This window comes from Euphorbia lathyris, chromosome 1 (assembly GCF_963576675.1).
Source record: "Euphorbia lathyris chromosome 1, ddEupLath1.1, whole genome shotgun sequence".
Classification (NCBI taxonomy): Eukaryota; Viridiplantae; Streptophyta; class Magnoliopsida; order Malpighiales; family Euphorbiaceae; genus Euphorbia; species Euphorbia lathyris.
The window spans coordinates 34989902-35001503 of record NC_088910.1 but is presented as its reverse complement, the minus strand read 5'-3'; the positions used below and the strand labels follow the sequence as shown (position 1 = coordinate 35001503).

At 37.1% G+C, this 11602-nt stretch overlaps 1 protein-coding gene across 1 annotated transcript; it reads left to right on the top strand.

Annotated features, from left to right (window-relative positions):
* Positions 1 to 501: 501 nt before the first annotated feature.
* Positions 502 to 4474, top strand: LOC136227746 (pentatricopeptide repeat-containing protein At5g61990, mitochondrial-like). The gene is made up of 2 exons (XM_066016489.1): positions 502 to 3089; positions 4315 to 4474. Exon 1 carries the CDS (start codon positions 561 to 563, stop codon positions 2922 to 2924), a length of 2364 nt encoding a protein of 787 aa, XP_065872561.1. The 5' UTR covers positions 502 to 560; the 3' UTR covers positions 2925 to 3089; positions 4315 to 4474.
* The last annotated feature ends 7128 nt before the right edge of the window (positions 4475 to 11602 follow it).

The window sequence follows — 11602 nt, the reverse complement described above, 5'->3', positions numbered from 1 at the left end:
GAAAGAAAAAACAAAACACCAAAGCAAGTTTGCTCAGGATTAGCCTAGGAAAGTTAACATTCACATTATCTTCTGCAGCAAGTCGATCTGCTACCCGATTCTGCTCTCTGTAAACATGACAAAAGTTGATAGAATTGAAAGAGGAGCAAATCTTTCTAATAGCCTTAGTTAAATTCCGGCTCCCTAAACATAGAGCCCTTTTATCAGAAATCATATTGACTGCTTCGAGATTGTCTGCCTCCATGAGCAACTTCAAGATTGTCTTTGTAAATATAAAAGAAAACACACAATTTATTTTGATACTTATCCCTATTAATTTTTTCTTTTTTTGAAAAAAAAAACTGGATTTCATTTGGTTAGTGGGTGGGCATGTCAACAAGGAAAGCCAATGGGCCTTACATCCATTATTAGAGGCCACCAGAGAGGCCCAATAAGATTATCACTGACCTGTAAACGGCGTCGAATAGCAACTGAGCACAGATGGGTGAATTGAAAGCTGAAATGTTCGTCTTCCCCGGTCACACTCTCTCTATGCCGTAATCACAAAATCGCCCAACACCATGAGACTCTTCTGTCGTCAAAATCTCCATTTTTTCAAGTATCGGAATCCAACCGGAATTTCAAGAGGAAAGTTTCGCCTTCTCAATTCGAAGTCCTTCAGCTCTACTAACCAGCACCACCACAACACAGTCAAGGAAATCACTTTATTATTGCGACTAAACAACTGGAAATTCCTCATTGAATCTTCACCATTTCCAGATTCAATAAACCCAGATGTGGTTCTTTCAGTTCTCAAACAAACCCAGGTGACTGATCCTAAACGCCTCTACAATTTCTTCATTTGGGTCCTTTCACAAAACGGTACATCTCAAAAACTCGACTCATTTTCAATTATTGCGATAATGCTGTCCAATTCGGGGCTTCGTGTTTCCGCCAGTGATGTTTTGAATCGAATGATTCGGACCCCTAAACCTCATTTGGACATTCTGCATTCTGTCCTTTGTTGTTGTAAAGAATTCCATGGGAGCAGTGTAAGGGTTGTTGAGATTCTGATTGATGTTTATAAGAAGGCCAACCTTCTAAATGAGGCTGCTAGTGTGTTTCTAGGAGCTCAGAAACATGGGTTTGTGGTTAATATAGTGTGTTGTAATTCATTGTTAAAGGATTTGCTGAAGAGAAAAGAATTGGAGTTGTTTTGGGAATTGTATAATGGGATGTTAGAAGCTAAGATAGTACCTGATGTATACACTTATACAAGTTTAATTATTGCACATTGCAGAGTAGGGAATGTGAAGGAAGCTAAAGGCGTGTTCTTTGATATGGAAGAAAGGGGTTGTAGTCCAAGTTTGGTTACATACAATGTAATGATTGATGGTCTCTGTAAAAATGGGGATGTCGATGAAGCCATTAAGTTAAAGAAGGCCATGGTTGATAAGAGTTTGGTGCCTGATATTTATACTTACACTTCTCTAATTGATGGATTCTGTAAACAGAAGAGGTCTAAGGAAGCCAAATTGTTGTTGGAAGAGATGTATACCATGGGTTTGAAGCCTGATCATATTGCTTATACTGCTTTGCTTGATGGGCTTATGAAACAAGGTGATGTTGAAGAAGCATTTAAGGTTAAGAAGAAGATGCTTCGTCGAGGAATTAAGCTGCACATTCTCACATATAATGCACTCCTTAATGGGTTGTGTAAGATTGGTGATATGAACAAGGCAGAAGCTCTTTTCCATGAAATGATTGCAAGGGGCACAAAACCTGATGCCCAGAGTTATAATTGTTTGATGGAGGTGTATTCCAGGGAAGAAAATATGGTGAAAGTAATGGATTTATTGACTCGGATGGAGAAGGGGAACTTTACACCTAATGCTTATACTTTGAGTTTGATAATCAATAGCTTGTGCAACTGTGGACATCTTGAAAAGGCAAATGTAATACTTCAGTTGATGAGATCCAGTGGTTGGAAACCGAATTTTGGAGTCTACCCGAGTTTAATAGAAGTGTTTGTTAATAAAAGTAAGGTTGAAGAGGCAATAAAGATTCTAGAAATCATGAAGGAGCAAGGGGTAGCTCCTGATATCTTCTGCTACAGTACTGTTATTATAGATGGATATTGCAAATCTGGAAATTTAACTAAGGCAATGGAGTTGTTGGATGATATGATACTGGAGGGTGTTCAACCTGATGGCTTTATCTACTGTGCCGTAATCGATGGATGTTTCAAAGAAGGACAATTTGAGAAGGCACTTTCCTTATTCTTACAAATGGTGGAGAAGGGCATTGCTTCTACTTCTGCTTTCAATGCTCTGATTACATATCATTGCCATTCGGGCCAAGTAAAGGAAGCAGAGCAGCTCTTTTCAGATATGAAAACACGGAATATGACACCTGATATCGTAACTTATACATCTCTGCTAAAGGGTTACAATCGCATTGGCAGCAGATCCGAGATGTTTACCCTTTTAGATGAGATGGTTGCAAAGGGTATTCGACCGGATGGTAAGGTCCAGAGGGTGATGTTAGATGCTTACCTGAAAGAAGGTGACTGGATTAAGGCTTTCAACGTGGTGGATGACATCTTATTGACGGATGAAAATGTGGAAAATAGTGTTTGTAATTTACTAACTGATGCCTTGATCAAACTTGACAATGTTTCGCAATTGCTGAAAATACTTGATGAAATTGAAGACCAAGGAGTTAAGCTCAGTCTTGCTACTTGTAGAACTCTGGTTTATTGTTGTTACAGAGCTGGAAGGGCAGAGGAAGCAACAGAGATTCTAGAGAGCATGGTCAAATTTAGATGGGTTCCTAACCCAATTACGTTAAGCGATTTAATCAAGGAAGTCCGAACTAGTATAGAATCTGACAACGGTGACGATAACTTGGAACAAACAACATTAGAAGTTGTTAATCAGGTGTAAATTTGATTGCTGGAGAAAACAATTTGATTTGTTCTGGGGTTTGTGCAATAGCTAAGGGATGAACTTCTCTTACTGGTAGATAAGCAGCAGGAGTAGATATTAGCAGACTAGGCAGCTCCAGCAATGGCGGAGAATGACATTACTCGTAGCCAAAAGATACTTTTGGTTAGTTAACTCATTTTTATCCTGAAGTCAAAACACAGGTGGGGATGGGAGGTACTATCCCCGCCCCGTCCCCACACAGTTGGGGACGATAGATAGTATCCTCACCCCGTCCCCGAATAAATTATTAATACTCATAGTGAAGCAAAGATCATACTTATAAACTCATATTGTGCTTTTGCTTGTCAATAGTGTTGTTATATAGCGCTCTATTAATTTGAATGATGATACAATTTCTATTACTTTTTGCTAATACTTATGGACAAGATTTTGAACGGAAATCAAGTTCTTCACCTGATGAGCTTTGCTAGGTAATTAGCATCATCACAAAAATTTGAACAATGTTCTAAAAGTTCATAAAAGTTTAATTTGTCTCGATAAAATCAATCAACCAAGCTTGTTTTTGTCTTAATAAAGTCACTTTGAAAAGTTTTTCCGATTATTTTTCCGTAGAAGTTATTATTTGACATCTAATCACATATCTCAATCCCATGTGGCATAATAATAAAAATCTAATCACAAATTAACCCAATTAAATAAGGATTGTCAATTAAAACTTCAACCATAAATAAACCCAAGTTACACATCGATTGTTAATTAAAATGTGTAGTTACTTTTTTTTTTTAATATGTTAGGTGATACTGACGTGACGTTGAAATGTCACGTCAACAATTTAGGTGAAAATATGATTGAAAAACGTTCAAAGTAACTTTATTGTGATAAAGACAAACTTAATTGATTTTATTGAGACAAATTAAACTTTTGTAACATTTTGGGGACATCGTCCCAACTTTTGGACTTATGAATGAGTTAAACCAATCAAGCAAAGCGTAAGACAAAGATTAAAAATAAAACAATCAATTGAACAAAATAAGAAATTGAATTAGCATTAAAGATGGAGAAAGTATTTGTCACGATGATACAATAGGCCTAAGATTTATAGACTGGATCAGAGGCAAACAGAATGTAAAAGAGCAGAAATCCCTTTCAGGAACCTGTCGACTAGTGCAGACGTCTTCTTAGGACTTGAAGGATGGAGCCTTGAATAATCCTCGAGGGATGCAGAGCTTGAAGGTTCTTCAATGGTGGATGGAAGGAGGGAGATGATTCTTCAAGGGTGGAGGCTAGGGTTTTACAAAATTAAAAGATATTGATACAAATGTTACAAAGTCCTATTTATAGTTGTAGTTTGAGGCCTAAACCTAATCAGATTTGTTTCCTGTTGCAGGTGGAAGAGTAAAGGCCAAGTTGTGAAGTCGTGGGGCCAGGAATCAGTCAAGGCTAGCTCGACAAGCTAGCCCATGGACGCCAGCTCGTCGAGCTGGCCTATAAAGGCCAATTCGACGGACGAGACATGCCCAAAATGCACCGATATATGGGATTTGATGGTCTGTGGTGAGGAGGGACATAGTAAATTGAATTGTATGAAGTGTTCAGATTTGAGGGGTACTCTTAAGAGCAAGTATGAATACTTCTGGAACCTAGAATTCCCAGTAGAAGCATCCAAGAAAGGATAATTATTGGTATTAAGTTTATGAATTTTTTTTATAACTGAAGTAAATAGTTACAAGTAGCTTGATTTGAATTTGAATTGTTGATAATTACTTGTCATTTTTTGTAACAAATTTTGGGAACTAAAATAGTTACAAGTACTAGATGTTAACGGCATAAAGATAATAACGTTCACTCGTAAACAAGAACACGATATATGAGATTTGATGGTCTGTGGCGAGGAGGGACATACTAAATTGAATTGTATGAAGTGTTTAGAATTGAGGGAGAATCTTAATAACAAATATGAAAACTTCTGGAACCTAGACTTCCTAGTAGAAGCATCCAAGAAAGGATAATTACTAGTTTTAAGTTTCAGAATTTTTTTTGTAACTGAACTAAATAGTTACAAGTAGCTTGATTTGAATTTGAATTGTTGATACATTATATCATACATTATACTTTCAGGATCTTGGGAAATTAAACTGTCAAATCTGTAGCGAAATGAATGCCACTCATGTAACCTTGCATCTCCCCCAGCGCTGAGGATGTCACCTAGGCTACTTTGGCCACAAAGGACCTATAATATATGTCGCCCTTGTGTATTGCCCCACCTATTGATCCATTTTTGTACTCCTTATAAAAGGAGGCATCTGTGTGTACAAATAAGGTATTCGAACGTTCCATGTCTTCTCGCATCCAATTTTCCAAATCCGAAGGAGGATTAATTTTTGGGTTAATTTTTTATGTTTCAACACTACTTAGTCTATGCATGTATGATGAATCAGGTAAAATTCCATTAGAAGCTTGATAAAAACTCGGCTTGGTCAACGCTCGGTCAAATTCGGTCAAAGATCGGCTCGGTCAAAACTCGTCAAAAGTAACTTTTTTTTATAAAAGTATGGAATCAGTGCTTTTTAGACTAATAACTTTTTCCAACAGCAAACATCATGTAAACCAAACATGTCCTAAGTAGACTTTAATGAACCTTTAAAGTGATGCCATTATGGAATAGAAGTAGGTTGTTTTATTCTTGATGACATTAAGTTCCTAATGATTATAAACATGAGTTTTGAACATAAAATTCCGTAAATATTTATTTATTTCATGTTTTCAGAATTTGTAATTTTATATGTTTAAAAACAATTTGTTTTTTGTGTGGGCGTGGTATGTAGGGACGGTAATAGGATGACACTAGGGAAACCTACTGAGGTCTGAACCAATGGAAAAACAATAAGTACATGGGACATTTTATGCCCTAACGAAGTTAAAATGCGGGTGGGGACGAGAGGTACTACCCACGCTCCGTCCCCGAATAAATTCCATTGGATATCCCAGATATATAATTATTAGTAACTGTTAATGGTAAAGAGATCCAAAAGTGAGATCCCAATGAGTGATTTGAAACAAATAATACCCATAATATACGTGAAGCATAAACTAGTATCTGTTTCTGGATCTTGGGAAATTGAACTGTCAAAGCTGTGGTGAAATGAATGCCACTCATGTAACCGTGCATCTCCCATAGCGTCGAGGATGTCATCTCGACTACTTTAGCCACAAAGGACCCATAATATATGACGTCCTTGTGTACTGCCCCACCTATTGATCCATTCTTGTACTCCTTATAAAAAGAAGCATATGTGTGTAGACATAAGGTATTCGAAGGTTCCACTTTTTTTCACATCCGATTTTCCAAAGTAACTGCCTAAACCGAAGGAGGCTTAATTTTTTGGGTTAATTTTTTATGTTCTCAACACTACTTAATCTATGCATGTATGATGAATTGGGTTAAAGTTCGTTAGAAGCTTGATAAAAGCTCAGCTTGGTCAAAGCTCGGTCAGATTCAGTCAAACCTCGGCTCGGTCAAAGCTCATCAAAAGTAGCTTTTTTATAAAAGTAGAGAATCACTGCTTTTTAGACTAGCAACTTTTTCCAACAGGAAACAACATGTAAACCAAACATGTTCTCAGAAGACTATAATGAACCTTTAAAGTGATGCCATTATGAAATAGAAGTGGGTTCTTTTATTCTTGATCACCTTAAGTTCCTGATGATTATAAACATGAGTTTTGAACATAAAATTCTGTTCATATTTATTTATTTCATGTTTTTAGAATTTGTAGTTTCATATGTTTGAAAACAATACCCATAATATACGTGAAGCATAAACTAGTAACTGTTTCAGGATTATGGAAATTGAACTATCAAAGCCGTGGCGAAATGAATGTCACTCATGTAACCTTGCATCTCCACAGCGCTGAGGATGTCATCTCGGCTACTTTGGCCACAAAGGACCCATAATATATGTCACCCTTGTGTACTGCCCTACCTATTGATCAATTCTTATACTTCTTATAAAAAGAAGCATCTGTGTGTACAAATAAGCTATTCGAACGTTCCATGTCTTCTCGCATCTGATTTTTAAATTAAATGCCAAATTCGGAGGAGGCTTAATTTTTTGGGTTAATTTTTTATGTTTTCAATGCTACTTAATGTACGTATGTATGATGAATTGGGTTAAAGTTTGTTAGAAGCTTGAAAAAATCTCGGTTTGGTCAAAGCTCGGTCAGATTCGGTCAAAGCTCGGCTCAGTCAAAGCTCGTCAAAAGTAGCTTTTTTTATAAAAGTAGAGAAGCACTACTTTTTATTTGTGCATACTAACGCTTCCTTTCACAAGGATTGCAATAAGGGATCCATTGATGGGGCAGTGCAAAAAGACCTTATACTTTGGGTCCTTTGTGGCCAAAGTAGCCGAAATGTCATCAGCGGTGCAGGAGGAGACAAAGGGGTATATGTGTGGAGTTTATTTTGCCACAACTTTGACTGCTCACTTTTCGAAGATCCTATAGTTTCAAGGAGCGATTGTAGAGAACTTACCGACCTTATTAATCATACACAACCGGATAGCGATTTGCATCGCATGGAAGAATTAGAATTAAAATGGGAAGCTGGAAAGATAATGCACTACGCTGAACTATACAAGCTACTGCAGGATGTTGACCAGTTCAGAAAGGAAATCAAGGATTCGCAAGAATTGAATTTTAAATTGAACTGGACTAGTAAATACACTATTAGAGTGGCTCATTTTTTAGCCAAATCTGCATATAATCATATGAAGGAGGATCTGGAGGATGTGGAGCATAAAGTACTAGACGTTAACGACATAAAGATAATAACTTCCACTTGTGAACAAGAACACGATATATGGGATTTGATGGTCTGTGGCGAGGAGGGACATACTAAATTGAATTGTATGAAGTGTTCAAATTTGAGGGGCACTTTTAAGAGCAAATATGAATACTTCTGGAACCTAGACTTCCCAGTAGAAGCATCCAAGAAAGGATAATTACTGGTATTAAGTTTAGGATTTTTTTTGTAACTGAAGTAAATAGTTACAAGTAGCTTGATTTGAATTTGAATTGTTGATAATTACTGGTCATTATTTTGTAACAAATTTTGGGAACTAAATAGTTACAAGTACTAGATGTTAACGACATAAATATAATAACTTTTACTCGTGAACAAGAACACGATATATGAGATTTGATGGTCTGTGGCGAGGAGGGACATACTAAATTGAATTGTATAAAGTGTTTAGAATTGAGGGAGAATCTTAAGAACAAGTATGAAAACTTCTGGAACCTAGACTTCCCAGTAGAAGCATCCAAGAAAGGATAATTACTGGTATTAAGTTTTGGAATTTTTTTGTAACTGAACTAAATAGTTACAAGTAGATTGATTTGAATTTAAATTATTGATACACTATATCATACATTATACTTTCAGGATCTTGGAAAATTGAACTGTCAAATCTGTGGCGAAATGAATGCCAATCATATAACCTTGCATCTCCCCTAGTGCCGAGGATGTCATCTCGGCTACTTTGGCTACAAAGGACCCATAATATATGTCGTCCTTATGTATTGCCCCACCTATTGATCCATTCTTGTACTTCTTATAAAAAGAAGCATCCGTGTGTACAAATAAGGTATTCGAACGTTCTATGTCTTCTCGCATCCGATTTTTTAAAGTAACTGCCAAATCCGGAGGAGGCTTAAATTTTTGGGTTAATTTTTTATGTTTTCAACGCTACTTAATCTATGTATGTATGATGAATTGGGTTAAAGTTCGTTAGAAGCTTGAAAAAATCTTGGCTTGGTCAAAGCTCGGTCAAAGCTCGTCAAAAGTAGTTTTTTTTTATATAAGTAGGGAAGTGCTGCTTTTTATTTGTTCATACTAACGCTTCCTTTCATAAGGATTGCAATAAGGGATCCATTGCTGGGACAGTGCAAAAAGACCTTATACTTTGGGTTCTTTGTGGCCAAAGTAGCCAAAATGTCATCTGAGAGAAAAATATATAAGGGTTACAGAAAATACGATTGGAATGAACAGAAATCGAGCTGTGCCGTGGCGGTTGCCACTGCCTTGAAAGCGATTTCGGCAGACCGAGGTGCAATCTGTAATTCCGGTCGCTCCCCAAGGTTAACACAGAAGCCTTCGAACCTGTGCACTCAAGGTCGAAGATAATAGAACAGCAAAATGTTATTTTAAGTGCCCAGAAAGTTTGATTGAAGAGGAATATCGAAAAAACTGTGTGTTCAAGAAACTGGAAACTCATGTATTTATAGCCTTCTGAAATAAGAACGTTGGAACGTTCACTTACACGTTAGAAGGTGGAGTAAGACCAGGAGAAAAATAAGGTTCCGTTTTTGACTGATTAAAACGTTGAAGAAAAATTCAAACAAGTTAAAACGGATAGAAATAAAAATAAAATTCGGGCCCAGTCCAGTCGGGACGGGCGGGCGTCGCGCGAACGAACGAGTGATCACGCGCGTGTGGTATATTTGCTAAAACCTTCTTAACACAATTTAAAGGCTTCTAAAGCCCAATTCTATATATACCCACTCAAAGGGTTGTTTGTTTCCCATGTGGGATTGTAAATGTGCTCTTGAGAGCAAAGAGGTTAATGACAAATATACCCACACTTTTAAAGCTATTTCTTATTCAACACTAAAGCCATTTTATCTAACAATCCCCCACAAATGGCTTTATAAAAACATTTAAAATAGTACAAAGGAAATAATTTTCTGGGCAAATAAAACGAGTAGGACAAGGTTATGAAAACTTAAGTATCAATGTCTTTCGATTGAATTGATACGTAGTGAGATGAGGCAACAGAGTGACGTTTTGGAAGTGAATTGCTCTTGAACTTCTGAAACTTCATCTGAGACCCCCACAACACGTAAATAACCTTAAAAAAACTTTTGCTGTTCCGCGATAAAACTTTACAACGCTTTTGAAGGCCATGCGTACACCTTGGATCTTATGAGTGCTCTAGAAAGACTGCCTAAGTCTTTCATAGAAGGCGGCCCACCTCCACACTCAAGTAGGTGATCTCCAAAATGAGATCATTAAGAGTTTCTCGTAACTCAACCTTCAAAACACATCCATCAAGTCCATGAACATGAACCACCACTTAATCGGGCTATGGATTACACAATCACTATTATTTGCCATAGGAATGGGAGAGATATAGTGCATATCGAGGACAATATGGCTTCGTTTGACCACGAATGGTGTCCACCATATTTCCTTTATTCAACAGGCTTTAGTCCCATTCCCCTCGACGACTCAAGTACAACTCTTCTAGGTAATCCTTTGGTAAAGGGATCTGCTAGATTCTTTTCCGACCTCACATAGTCTAGGGCAATTACCCCATTCTTCAAGAGTTGTTTCAAAATTCCATGTCTAATGCGAATAGGTCTTCTCCTTCCATTGTAGACACTATTCTTTGCAGTACCGATAGCTGCCTGTGAATCACAATGCATTGAAATGGGTGCAGAAGAATTCCCCCACAATGGAACATCTGCTACTAGTGCCCTCAACCATTCTGCTTCTTGACTAGCTAGTTCAAGAGCTATAAATTCAGATTCCATGGTTGATCGAGCAATACAAGTTTGCTTGGATGATTTCCAAGACACTGCACCACCACCTAGAACAAAAACATAGCCACTGGTGGAACTCACCTTATCATTGTTAGATACCCAATTTGCATCAGTATATCCTTCTAAAACAGCAGGAAATTTAGTAAAGTGCAAACAATAATTCATGGTACCTCTTAAGTATTTCAATAAGCGATAAAGTGCACTCCAGTGTTCATTATTTGGACAGTGAGTATATCTACTCAATCTACTAACAGCATAAGCTATGTCCGGTCTAGTATGATTCATTAGGAACATTACACTGCCTATGATCTTAGCATATTCCTCTTGGGAGACACTATTTCCTCCCTTATTGCTTGTTAAATTTACACTAGGATCATAAGGAGTTCTAGCTGGAACTACATCAAAACTGTTAAACTTTTTCAACAGTTTTTCAACATAATGTGATTGTCCTAATGAGTACCCATTTTCTGTCTTAGTAATTTTGATGCCAAGAATTACATCCGCTTCTCCCATGTCTTTCATGTCAAAGTGAGAAGAAAGAAAGGATTTTGTGTCATTAACCACATCTAAGCTTGTCCCTAAGATAAGCATATCATCTACATATAGGCATATAATCACATAGTTCGAATCACAAGATTTAGAATAGACACATGTATCCGATCCATTAACCACATACCCATTGGAAAGTAAAACACTGTTAAATTTTTCATACCATTGTTTGGGTGCTTGTTTCAACCCATAGAGTGATTTTTTCAATTTGCACACTTTGTCCTCGTGTCCATGTATGACGTGTCCTTCTGGTTGCTGTATATAGATCTCCTCTTCTAAATCCCCATTTAGAAATGCCGTCTTTACATCCATTTGATGTATCACCAAGTTATGAATTGCTGCAATTGCAATAAGAACTCTAATAGTAGAGATTTTAGTAACAGGAGAATATGTGTCAAAATAGTCAATTCCTTTCTTTTGACTATAGCCCACTACAACTAATCTAGCCTTAAATTTTTCAATGGATCCATCAGGCCTCAATTTTCGTATAAATATCCATTTACACCTTATAGGTCTAGAGCCTTTTGG

What these genes read in the sequence shown, in the direction of transcription:
- LOC136227746 (XM_066016489.1), top strand. Translation starts at nt 561, where the DNA reads ATGAGACTCTTCTGTCGTCAAAATCTCCATTTTTTCAAGTATCGGAAT.